A 12,783-nucleotide genomic window follows, 5' to 3' on the forward strand; every position below is an offset into this window, starting at 1 on the left:
TATGACAAGCATTCCTCCGGCAGCAGTGTGGGCGTCACACCTGCACACGCATGCTGCTTTGCACACATCCCTGAGTTCTCCAACAAAGGGATTCACAGAGTCTGGGTCCGCTCAGCTCACACATACATTCCCAGTTTGGAAGGTTGCCGAGGAGCTGATTGGGGGAGAAGCATTTTTTAGGACCCCTGGGGCAGGCCACAGGGCTTCACGGAGGTGGGCAAAGCAGACAGTTGGTGCAGAGGTCCGGGCCTGGTGGAGCACAAGGAGGCTAAGCATGTGTGTGTGTCTGTGTTTGTGTGTGCACACGCATGTGTGCAAGAAACTGGCACGACCATACACAAATACGAAGCCACTCCAGCAGTTGAGATGTTTTTCACATCATCCCACCTCCACCCCAGACTGCCTTGGAGAGATTCAGAATTTCTGCCTTTCAGTTTCAACAAAATTTGCCATCAGGAGGGTCTGCTCTGCAGAGCCAGGCAGTGGCCTAAACAGGGGGCCTCCTATCCTGACTCGTTGGTGTTTATCTCAAGTGTCCACTCTTCCTGCTTCTGGGCATGCTCCCCAAATGCATCATGCACAGTGCTGCATGCTCACCGACCGCTCCCCAAAGCCTCCACCAGGAGCCCCAACAGTGACCACCTCCAGGACCCACTTCACAAGTGCCTGGTGCCCGACACAGCCTGTTCTGTGCACACCCAGCCTGAAGCAAACAGCAGGGCTCACACCGATCCCCGGCCACCCCCTCCAGACAGCACTTGTCCAATTCCCCCAGTGACCCCCATAAAGCCCGTACTGAGCACAAGGTGTGCATCACTCACCCCTGGGGCACCTCCACTGCCATCGATCACCCCTGAGACCTCCACAGAGCCTGTGCTCACTATCTGCAAAGAACAGAGAAGCTGAGTGTGAGGTGGGTCCATCCTTGGGCCCCGCACCTCTGTGCGTGGCAGGCAGTAAGAGGAGGAATGTATGCTGTTTGATAATGTCAGGATGTGGGGAGGCCACCTTCTGGCTGAAGGCATCTATCTGGTGCAATTAGCGTTCTGTAGTGTGGCTCCACATCCCATTCCAATCACCCATTTCACAGAGTGAGGATGGGCCTCTGGATCCTCTCCTCCTCCTGAGGGGATCTTTGTGGAGAGTCCACAGAACCAACATTCTAATGTTAGGAGGCTCGGCTGACTTTGCATCCTCTGTCCCTGGGTCACCTCAGAGGAATCTGCTTTCCCAGCAACGGTACAGCTGTCCTCCAAAATATACTCAGGAAGCAGAAAATATGGAGCAGATTTCATGCAACCAAGTGATGTACAGACAAACATCTGGGGGGCTGCCTGGGTGTGGGCTGGGGGTTGCTAGGCTAGCTTGGGAAAACAGTGGTCTCCTCTATGCACTGCCCCCTTAGAAAAGCCAAAGGTGAGGGTAACTCCTGCCTTGAGTGCTTCTCCCCAGGTGTCCTTACTGTCACCCTAATGTCCCCCAAACACTGCACAGGGATAGCCATGCCTTCCTTGCAGGAGACAGAGACTGGCCTCCATGTTCAGTTCTGTCCCTGACTCCATGGAAACCCAGACATGAGGGACGGCCACCTCAGTCCCCAGCTGCAGCCCTGTCTTCCCCATCTAACTCAGTGGACTCTCCACAACCTGCCCCTTACACAGCCCAAACCTCCACATGGAATCTGCCCCCTGGGCCCCAGAGCAGCTCCCCAAGGGGTGGGGCATGAACTGCCTGCAGTGTTCTAAGCCTGCGTTTCCCAGAGTGGGGCAGAAAATACAACTCAAAAACACGACTGCAAGGAGGTTGGTGTTTTCGCTTTGCTTTGTTTTTGGCATTGATTTTGGCATTAATTCAGGCCCTTCACATGGGGCTATATCCCTAGTCCTTTTTATTTTTTATGTTGAGATAGAGTCTTGCTAAATTGTCAAATTGCCCAGGCTGGCCTGGAACTTATAATTCTCTTGCCTTGGCTTCCCTGAGTGCTGGGATTTATAGGTGCGAGCCGCCATGGCCAGCTGAGGTCTGCAGTTACTGGAATTCTCTTAAGGCACAGGACTGCCATGGACCAGTGACCATGCCTCCCCCCACCCCCACCCCCAATGGCCTTGATGCGTTACTGAGCTTCCGAGAGATTCAGGGAGGCTGTGCAGAAACAAGGAGAGAGCAAATGCACACACCGCAGTCACGGCCTCCAATTAGGGCGGGACGTGGGCCCAGGCTATGCGGGAGGCACCAGGCCACCCCTTCTTTCTCTGCTCCTTCTGGATACTAATCTGCAAGACCCCAGAGCTCAGTAGCTGCAGCAGGGATGCATGTGTATATCTGTGAGTGCGTGTGTGTGCATGTGTGTATGTGTGTGCATGTGTGCGTGTGTGTGCACACACACCAGAGTGAATGTGCCTGGGAGCTTCCTCGCCACCCCGGGAGTCAGCCCCACCCCTGACCCAGGCACCAACTCACAGGTGACTCTGGAGATGGGCAGGGATCCTCGTCCTGGCTCCAGGCACTACCGAAGGCCCTGAAGGTCTCGCTGTTCTGCTTGTGCTTCTCGATGGTGGCCTGAATGACCTGGACACAGCAAAGCCACGGGACTGTCAGAGCCGGGAGGACTTTGACCCTGCAGGGGGACATGCCTAGCTCTGTGGCATCAAGGCCCAGGCGCCTGACCATCATGTTTCTGCTAGCCATTGGTACGGGCTCTGCCTCAGAGCCTTGCAAACTGAAGAGGCCATTTTGGAGAATGGATACCTCCAGCATGACCCCTCCTATTCATTTATCTCTGCATTATTAATTTTACTTTTAGACAAGGTCTAACTGAGTTACTCAAGCTGGCCTTGAACTTATAGTCCTCTTGCCTCAGCCTCCCAGTTAAGGCCCATTTATTTATATGGATTTGTGCAGGAAGAAGAATCAAGCTGGTGAGTAGATTGAAAGGCTCCTGTCATCTGAAGGTGCACACAAAGGCAACCATAGTCTGCAGGACTCACATCAGGGCAGGACTGGGGCCAGGAAGTGGGCCAGGCAGTGGACCAAGCCGCCACTTCTGTCTGCTCAAGATCTTGGACATTTAATTACTTCAACATTTTAGATAATTCACCTACCTGAATCCATTCTTTCTTTTCCTCTTCTGTCCTATAAAATCAAAAACAGCATGTTTGAATCCAGTCCTGGATACTGACTATAAAATCCCAGCTTCTTCTCCATCTTGAACTGACATCTAACCTAATTCTCCTGAGCTTTGGAGAGTCGGGCCGGTGGATACCGGCTTGCTGTGCAGACTCCTTGCACTGATGTAAACCAACACCTTCCTGGCACCAGCAAGTAATTCTAAAACCTTCATGTCATTGGTGGGACATGGAAGGCTGGACCTTCCACACACTGCCAGTCAGAACCTGGCCTTAAAGTATGAAGTGACCGAAGCTACCAGATGCAGGGCAGCAACTTTGATCAGCAACTCTGTCAGATGTACCGGATGGACACTTCGACACACACACAAAAACCAAAGCATGAGAATGCGACCAGCAGCACCATTTGCAATGGCAGGAGCCAGGAGCAGCCTACGTGCCTGTGTGTGGGAACTGGTTAATGATCACTATGGAGAACTGCACTGCTTTAAGAAGTGGTATAAAGATACAGGATGATGCCTGACAAATGTGATGGAAAAAGCACGACACAGAAACAGACTATACTGCAGCAGCCACCTGCACTGTGATATGTGTATGATACACACATTTGGGATGTTCACAGATGCCCATATCATACCGAGTCTGCAGCTCCAGGCACCGCTTCCTTCCGGTCAGGATGAATGTGTGCGCTGCGTTTGGCTTCACAATATCCTGCACCTGACGAGCCACGGACAAAACACAAACCCACACAAGCCGGTCACATGGGCTCTTCCTGAACACCAGCCCCATGTTCTCTGACTTGGAGATTTGTCCCAGTGGAGGTGTCAGAGGTGACCCAGCAGGCTCTGTGGTCTGCAAGGAGAGGACCCTGAGGCCCAAAGTCACGGTGGCTGATGGAGGTCACTGAGTGAGCTGGTCCATGGGATGTTGGGCTCATCCTCTGCCTGGCACAATGCTGACCTAACCCGAGGCCCAGCAGGCCTTCTCTAGAAGTTGCCCAGCCAGCCCTGTTCCCGCCTTCCCCACCAGCACTGCTATGTACCAACTCTCAGCAGGAGCTGCCCCCGCTTAGGACAGTGGAGGATCTTATGAGAGGAGCTGGGGGGCCTCGGCCACCCTGCACCATTGGAGCCCTCATGGGCAGGTACATCCTCGGTTTAAAGACACAGCTGGAAAACATGCACCTAGAAGCTGTGAAGCAGCTGCATTTCTCCCTGGAGTCCCAGATTCCATCCTCTTCGCCAGTCCACAGGGGGTCTGAGGCTGACTCTCATCAGAAGCCCAGCCCCTGACCCGCCGAACCTCTAGACTTTCCCAACTTCAGGACAGAATTGCATTGACTAGCAAAGTCATTAAAACAAGAGTAATTCTAAACACTGAGAAACGGTTTCTTCTAATTGTGGAAAAGGCTTTATCCTCTCCAGTCATTGCTTGTCATTGTTTTGCTTCACTTGTTCAGAAAATTGTAAGGGAAGTAGGAATCTTTGAGTGTCACTTAAGCTGACTTTAACTCTTTCGAGTGATTAATTACTTTGATTTCATCCGTATTTTTGGAACACCTGTACTTCAAGGCTCTCCCCACAGGGGATAAAATTCCAGTCCCACTGCTGTGAGTCACAAAACAGGCTTATAAGAAGGTGACAGCAAAGACACACAGGTGCCCAGGAGCCCTGTGTGGGGCTGAGACCGTACAGGAGAGGAGAAAGCTCTGGGCCTGGGACCCATGCAGGGCGAGTAGCCTAGGCCCAGATCCAAATTTGCTCCTGCACACAAACATCATCTTTGGAAAAAAAAAAGTCACCTTTGGGTCTCTAACTACGGCCTAGAGTCCCAGCCTCTACCACTGTCCCTCACTACTGCCCACGGTCCCCAAAGCTGGACATTTTAGTTTCTTAACAACCTCCTGTCCCCATGCATCCTGCAACAGGAGGCCATGAGGGACCTGGCAGATGGGCTAAACCAGAAAATGGAGAATTCCTCCCATACCAGGGCCAAGATAAACATTCTGGCAACCCTCCAGTCACAGGCAGAATTGTAGGCCAGAGTCTATCTAACACCCCCATCCCCGTTGATCCCCCTTTGGTGGGCAAAAGGTCTAGAGGAAAGGGCCACCCACCTGGAGCCCCGAGATCTCCATCTTCTCCCGAACGCTGAACTTCTGTCCCATGAGCCGCAGCTTGGGCACACAGTAGAGGACCATGCTGTTGAACTGCAAGAGAGGGGGCAAGGTGAGGGCCACAGGACCCTTCTAAGGCCTCCTCTGAGGTCATCCTGCAAAGATGTGCACAGTCATTTAACTATGTTTGCCCCTCTGAGGGAGGAGACCCTGGAGGACACCTCTGTTTTTGTCCTGTTCCTATTTTGTTTTTTAATGTGCTCACCGTGCACCTGGCTGACCGTGTAGTCAGGAAGAAAGTCTTTTGAATGAACTCCTGATGCATTCACAGACAGGGATGGATCTCACAAACAAACAAACAAACGGGCCAACTGAATGAAGCAGGTGCATCTCATGGCATTTATGTGGCACCCAGAAGAAGTGAATCTATGGAAACAGAGACCAGATGGACAGCAGCCAGGGCAGAGGGTAGCACTTGACCATACAGGGTCTTGACAAGGGCTTTGGGAAAAGTAAGAATCTGTGTCTTCCGGCTACACCAGGTGCCTGGGGCACCTCTTCCTTTTGTCTTTTCTCCTGCCTCCAAGCCAGCATCTGGTTCTGGGATAGCTGAAGTCAACCTGTGCTACTACGGTTAAAAACCTAGGATGATGACAGATCACAGGGTGGAGCTTCTGCTAAAGCTGTCCTCGTAGGAGAGGAAGTCCATGGATGAGCCTGTCCTTGGGCCACGGCGCCCTGCCAGGGGACACGGGGGCAGGCGAGGGAGCCCCGGAGCTCACCAAGAAGAGGTGGCGGTCCTGGGCTGTGCCGTTTTTGGCTGAGAGCTTCTGGATGTGGCCCTCTTTGATCAGCTCATTGGCTGGGTTGACAATGTCCTCCTCCCCACCCAGTTGCTCGTACACCTCCAGGAGCTTGTGCATTTTCTCCTGCAAGAGACATGGGGTCAGGCAGGCGAGCTGGGGAACAAGGTAAGGGGGACTTTGCCCTGAAACTGCAACCCACAACCCCAACTGGACGATGAACCTGTAACAGATGAATAGAGGGAAATACAGGGAAGCCCTCGAGTCAGACACTAAAGGATGCACAGAAGTTCACCACGCGGAGAGAATGATAATAATAAATAGCAGCTGCTCCCACTGTCATGTGTCAAGTGCAGTTCTATACATGGTGCGTGCTTTAACTCATTGAATCCTAGGAGATGGCTGCCACTAGCACTCACAGCTTACAGACAAAGAAACTAAGGCCTGAAGAGGTCAAGTATGAAGGGGCCTGGCCCGGGTGGAAGCTGACATGGCAAAGGATAGACTGAGCCTATTGGGAGCCCCACAGCTGCAGCACGCTCTGGTCTGGACTTGCTGTGCCCTTGGCCTTGAGTAACTGAGACCTGTTGTACCTGGAAGCAGGCCTAGGTGGGGGTGGCCCTGATGGCTATACCACTGACACAGGTAGAGGCAAGTGTGTCAAATGGTGGGTGTTGCATGAGATATAGGGCCATTAATGGGACTCACAGGGCGGGGCTGAGGGCTGCGTGGGCAGTTAGGGAGGTTGAGCAGGCACCTGGCCTGTGCACAGCTCATCATGCTGTCTTTGAGCCGGCATGTTCCAGGGGGCTGTGCATGGCCCTGGCAGATGCTGGGGAGGCCGGGCATGCACCCAGCCTGCACTGGGGGGCCTGGCTTGTCCTGGAGATGCTGAGCGTGCAGCTGGTATGTATGCGGAAGCTGGGGGGTCCTGGCGTGGACTGAGGGAACTGGCTGTGCATATGAGGGGTACTGAGGATGTACCGGGCGGGCATGCACAGCACAGGCCCAGCAGAGGAAGAGGACTCTACCCTTCTATGATGAATGAATGACTGATGACACTAATGACAGCTGACACTTACTATGCATGCTCCTGTTAAGGGCGCACCATGTGCAGAAATTCTTTTAACCCCACAAAGCCCAAAGAGACCAGGCTTGGGAGGGCCCTCTATTACTTTAAAATAAAAATTTTTTTTTTTTTTGTCTTTTTGAGACAAGGTCTCACTATGCAGTTCAGGCTGGCTTTAAGCTCGCTTTGTAGCCTAGGCTAGTCTTGAACTTGCAAGATCCTTCTGCCTCAGCCTCCCAAAGGGCCCCTATTTCTTTTTCTTTCTTTCTTTCTTTTTTTTTTTTTTTTTTTTTGGCGGTACTGGGGATCTAACTCATGACCTCGTGCTTGCCAGGCAGGCGCTTATGCTACTGAGCTAAATCCCCAGCCCTGAAGGGCCCCTATTTTCAAGATGGGAAAACTAGGGCACAGGATACTAAGGACTGTATATCTGAGAAGCAGCCTGTCTCTCCAGCTCGAGATAGAGCCTCTGACACCCTGGGTTCAGGAGTGTCAGAGGCCCATGGGGGCAGGGAGTGCAACAGAAGCCCAGGGGGGTTCAGAGTGTTCAGGCCCATGGGGAACAGGGAGAAGGTACCACAGCCCACCCACCCCTGCACTCTGCCCCACTCTGCCCTTCCCAGCAGCTGCACTCACCATTTTCCGGATGGCTGCGTTGGAATGGTTGGCAGCTGTGGAGATGAGCTCCAGAGACCCTGCAGGAGAAGGCAGACTCAGGAGCCCAGGCGGCTGCCCCAATGGGGAGGTGCGGTGTCCCTGCACTGCACATGGCCTGTCTCAGGGAGCCCTGGCTCTTCCTCATACCTGGGCAGGGTGAGGCCTGTGGCCCTGCAGATGCACCCCACTTGCTGGGGACCCACTAGGGCCCCAACGTTCCTGAATAGACCCCTTCTCATTGACCTGCTGCTGCAGTATAAGCTCCACACAGGGGCACTGTCTGGCTGCACTTTCTCCAGCGCCAGCATCCTGGTCACAGGCCAGGCAAGGGGGATCCCTCTGTACCCCACTCACTATGTCACTTCTGGACCTGCTAGAGGCTGGTGCTCTTGGTTCTTTCTCGAGGACTCTGTGTCTCCGATTCTGCCTCTGCTTATCTTATGCTTCTCTCTCCCCTTCTCCCTCTGTTTCTTTCTCTTGGCATTTCTTTCTCCCTTCACTTTGTTCCTGACCACTCTGGGTCCAGCAGTGTAAAGAGCTCACAGACGAGGCCCATGGGGGACAGGGAAAAGGTGCCACGGCCCACCTGCCACTCTCTCTGTTCCTGTCTTTCTTCCCCCTATTTCTGTCTCTTCATGTCTGTTTCTCTCCCTCTGTCTCTGTCTCCATCTCTGATTCTCCCACCCCTGCTTCTCTGAATCCCTCTCCCTCCTCTGCTCTGTTTTTCTCAGTCTGTCTCTCCCCTATATGTCTCTTATTTCTGTGTCCGTCTCTTTCCTCCTTCCCTTTTCCCTACGCCAGGGCTCACGGCAGGTCCCCAATCCCCATCCCCTCTCAGGACCCCTCCACCTGGCAGCCACCTCCACTCACTCTCAGCATCCTTGCGGTCTGGGGCATCCTCGGGGAGCCTCTTTAAGTAGTCCTTGAGCAGCAGCTCATAGCGGGGGACCCTCTGGACAGGCTCCAGCATGTGGTGCTGCAGCGTCAGGTTCCCGCATACCTCCTGCTTCTGCAAGACGGAGGGCAGAGGGGGCACCTAAGGACACGTGTGGCCACCACAGCCCTAGAGGCTGCCCAGAACTGAGGCTCAAGCAGCTGCAGCGGCATCACAACCAGAAGCCAGGTGGGCCTACTCTAGACCCACAGCTTGCTCTTCACACAAATCCTCATTGCAGAAGACAATGCAAGCACAAGGCCATCTCTTCCTGCAGGAGTTACTGTCCCCCGCTGCATTTGCCATGGACAGGAGCTGGGATATGGGGCAGGGCTTTGCCCACATGCCCTGCAGGGAATTGGATGTGGCCTCTCCTCATGTCCAGAAGTTGTCCTGAGAATTCTCCCATTATAAACATGGGCATGGGCATGGGAGTGGGCAGGCAGGGTGCTCTCACCCAGGTGGCCAGGGTCTGCCCCACCCTACTTGGGGCTCCCAGCATCTCCCAGCACTCTCTGACTTGTAGTACCCACTTCCAGAGCTCCAGCAGCAATGCACAGCTCCCCTGGGCAAAGCAAACCCTTAATCCAGCATCATAGCTGCAGACATATACAATGTATGATCCAAGTATACAGTGAATGTTTACATACTAAAAATTTATCATGGCAAAAGATGCACTCATCCATCTCAAGATAGTTCTTCCCTTTTCGAACACACTTTTCTCACCCTTCTTAACCCTTTCCAAAGCAATTCTGGCAATTTTCTTTCATGCCTTCACAAGGTGTGATCAAAAATACTGGGGAGCTGGGTATAGTAGCTCACACCTATAAAACCAGCACTTGGGAGGCTGAGGCAGGAGGATCATTGCAAATTCAAAACCAGCCTGGGCCCAAGGCCAGCCTGAACTACATAGTAAGACCCTGTCTCAAAAAGACAAAAAACAAAAAACAAAAAAAAGTACTGTGAATGCTGCTCACAAGCGCCATCCCATGGAAAGTCAGGCAGGTCAAAGCAGGACAGAGAATCCACACTCCCAGGGTCAAGGATCTAGTACCATGTGACTTCCAGCTCTTCCCCAAAGGCAAAGTGACCACAAAAGGTGAATGTTTGGGATTCATTGAAGACATTGAAGCAGCCAAGACAACTCAACCAAAGGCGCTCCTGAGAGAGGGCTTCCAGAACAGCTTCAGAAAATGTCAAGGGCTGTGGTAGCAGTAGGTCCAAAGCAAGGGGCTCGCTTTGAGGGGGGTCAATGACATGCATCTTTCCAGTGTATTCTGATCACACTGTGCACATGCCAAAAGCAATCACAGCTGCGTTCCACTTGGGGTTTCCTGAGCCCCCTTTTTTCCTCCTCCCCTGGCAGGACTCACTAGAAGCATCTTGGCTAAATAAGGGACTGATGCTTCTGCTCATAGTCCACCAGCTCCTGTGGTTCCCCCCTGGATCTCGAGGCCCCAACCATTTTCACCTGCTCCAGGGTCAACAGTTTCCAGCTCAGGGGATTGTAAGCCTGTCTGGATCCAGGGGGCCCGTGACAGACTACTCTGCAACCTTCGTACTGATGAGGAATGTGATAGTCACGTGCCCACACAGCATCTCCCCACAAGAAGCTGAGGTGTAGAGAGAGACAAGTCTGACTTCCTGGTGAAGAGGCCTGGCACCCCACCCTTCTTTAAGTGAGAATCACCAGAAAGGAGGCAAACGGAAGATGTGTGCGGCCAGGCAAGACCAAGTGAGATCACAACCTCACTCCAGGGAAACCCACAGGAGCACATCGCCTGTGCCAGATCATGGAAGAGCAGCAGAGGAACCCAACGAGTCCTGGAGGACAGCAGGACAGAGGCCTGTCCTAGATGAAAGAAGACGGACGTGATGAACGTGATGGGTAGTCTCAGGCTGACCAGAAAAAAAAAGACACTGGGACAACTGGTAACATTTGAGTATGGGCTGTGGAATCAGTAGAACTAGGACATCAGTGCCAAAATTCCTGGTTTTGATCACTGTGCTGCGGTCACTCGGGAGAATAATCTCGTCCACTCTTAGCAACAAAGAGCTACAGTATCCGCAACTAAATACCAAAAAACTAAAAAATCCTCATAGGTATGAGTATGCATTTACAGAGAAAGGTGACCAGGATACAATGTTATCCAACACTTTGTTATTTTTGCAACTTTTCTGTAAAGTTTTGAGATTATTTAAAAATAAAAGTTTCAATAATTTACAATATGCTTTGGGTTGAACAAAGGAAGCCTTCCAAAACCTTGGGAAACTTGACCATGACCCGATCCCATCTGGGCTGTGCCAGACTTGGCCCACACATGTCAGAGGTTGTGGGCCATGCTGAGCACTGCAGGGCATTCCTGGCTCCCATCAAATAGCAGGAGCCACACCAGTGTCCGCAGACAGGGACCAGGTCCTTGGGGGCAATGTCACCTGCGAAGCATGGCTGACTATGCTGAGTCTGAGGTGCAGAGCCTTCCCACAGCCTGCTGTGCCCCGCACCTGGCGTCTGCCCAGCTGTCAGGACACACTGGTCAGTAGCCAGTCTGTGACCACAAGCTGTGTCCACGAGCAAATGTCCCTAGGCAGTTGCTGCTGGGTATAGTACAGTGCCAATGTGGCCACAGCAGATGGTCATCTGTCATCTCAGTCTGACAAGTGTCCCACCCCCTAAGGCCCTGCTGGACACATGAATTTGGCTTGCACTGTGCGGATAAGGAAACTGTAGTCTGTGCTGGGCCAGGCACCATCTCACCACTCAGGGGACCTGCTCATTGAGCTCCAGGTCACACACATGTCATCATGCTGTGTGACCATGTAAATATTTTAGTGTTGTGACATCTCCCCAAAGAAAGTCAAACTCCTCAAAGTACGCCCTCCCCTGCTTGACAGGCAATGTGGGAGGAAAAGCAAATGGGTCTTGATTATGTCTCCCCCGCCATTCTTCCTTGAAACAACCAAATCAGATATAAATTGGCAAATGCAAATTTAGACAGAATTCAATGTCCTCAATCACAACATTTTGATAAGGATGATGACAATGACAAGTATGATGACAACGAGAATGATGATGGAAGAGGAGGAGAAGAAAAGAAAAACAGTAAGCTTATGTCTCAGGGCTGAGGAGGATACCTCAGGGGAGCCTGGGGAGCCCTGGCCAAGGTCTCTCTTGATAATTTACAATGCACTAGCAAAAGGCTACAAGGGAAGAAACCCGTACAACTGTGTCCTGGGAAGCAGGACTTTGCCCTGTCCCCTCTGCAGGGCTGCAGAACCATTGCACCTGCACGGTCCACAGCTCTGTCCTCTCAGAAACCCACTTGGGCTGCTCCCCATCTGCCCCAGCAGCCTGACTGCTAGTTTATGTTCCTGGGCCCCATTTCCCCGCTGTGAATTAGGAATCATCATTCATCCCTGAACGTCACTATGCAGATCAAAGCATCAAGGGGGCATCTGGACAGGTCCCATGACTTTACTGATTTTCTCTCTGCCCCCAAACATCAATGAACTCATCTACTGCTGCTGAATGCACAAAAAAACATCTTCACACACACATGCACACACGCTCACACCCAGCCCACATGTCTCGAGGCTGCCTGCTCGAGGCCACCTACCTGGATACTATGGACAACGTCCTTAAAGGATGGAGAGCGCTGGGTCCACGAGCTCACCAGCCCCACTGCCCGGTCAAAGTTCTTGACGTACTCCCCATACATCTTCAAGAATGGGGCCAGCTTCTGTAGGATATCCCCGAGCCGGGGCTTGGTGTCCCTTTGTCAGGGAGAAAGGTCATCAGAGAAACAGCCTGGGCAGGACAAGCGCTCCTAAGGTTAGGGGACCTGAACAGATGTGGGGGGCAACCCCTGGCCCCTGGTGCTAGATGGTGGTGGGTACCTGAGTCACCCTCTCTGAGACTGCTTTCTCCTCTGTGTCACATGGAGCAGGACATAGGATGCTCCTGGGAGACTGAAGAATAGAATGCCAGCAGGGGCTGGTGATGTCTGCCTGTAATTCTAGTATTTTGAGAGGCTGAGTCAGGAGAATTACAAATGTGACCCAATCAGGGTAATTTAGTG

The 12,783-nt window shown here is 52.5% G+C and overlaps 1 protein-coding gene across 8 annotated transcripts in view; it reads right to left on the reverse strand.

Moving 5' to 3' along the window:
• Fgd3 (FYVE, RhoGEF and PH domain containing 3) overlaps positions 1-12,783 on the reverse strand; it is a 53,405-nt gene that overhangs the window by 9,756 nt on the left and 30,866 nt on the right. For all 8 annotated transcript variants that reach the window (XM_063227333.1, XM_063227332.1, XM_013150659.3 and 5 more), the window contains 9 exons: positions 12,322-12,478; positions 8,641-8,779; positions 7,750-7,808; positions 6,024-6,170; positions 5,242-5,334; positions 3,763-3,842; positions 3,102-3,132; positions 2,461-2,568; positions 822-884 (listed from right to left, as the gene is read on the reverse strand). In XM_063227333.1, the coding sequence (XP_063083403.1) occupies positions 822-884; positions 2,461-2,568; positions 3,102-3,132; positions 3,763-3,842; positions 5,242-5,334; positions 6,024-6,170; positions 7,750-7,808; positions 8,641-8,779; positions 12,322-12,478 (877 nt within the window). The remainder of the gene's footprint in view (positions 1-821; positions 885-2,460; positions 2,569-3,101; positions 3,133-3,762; positions 3,843-5,241; positions 5,335-6,023; positions 6,171-7,749; positions 7,809-8,640; positions 8,780-12,321; positions 12,479-12,783) is intronic.

Source organism: Cavia porcellus, unplaced genomic scaffold, assembly GCF_034190915.1.
Source record: "Cavia porcellus strain 051 isolate PalLab524CR breed Dunkin Hartley unplaced genomic scaffold, mCavPor4.1 scaffold_17, whole genome shotgun sequence".
Lineage (NCBI taxonomy): Eukaryota > Metazoa > Chordata > Mammalia > Rodentia > Caviidae > Cavia > Cavia porcellus.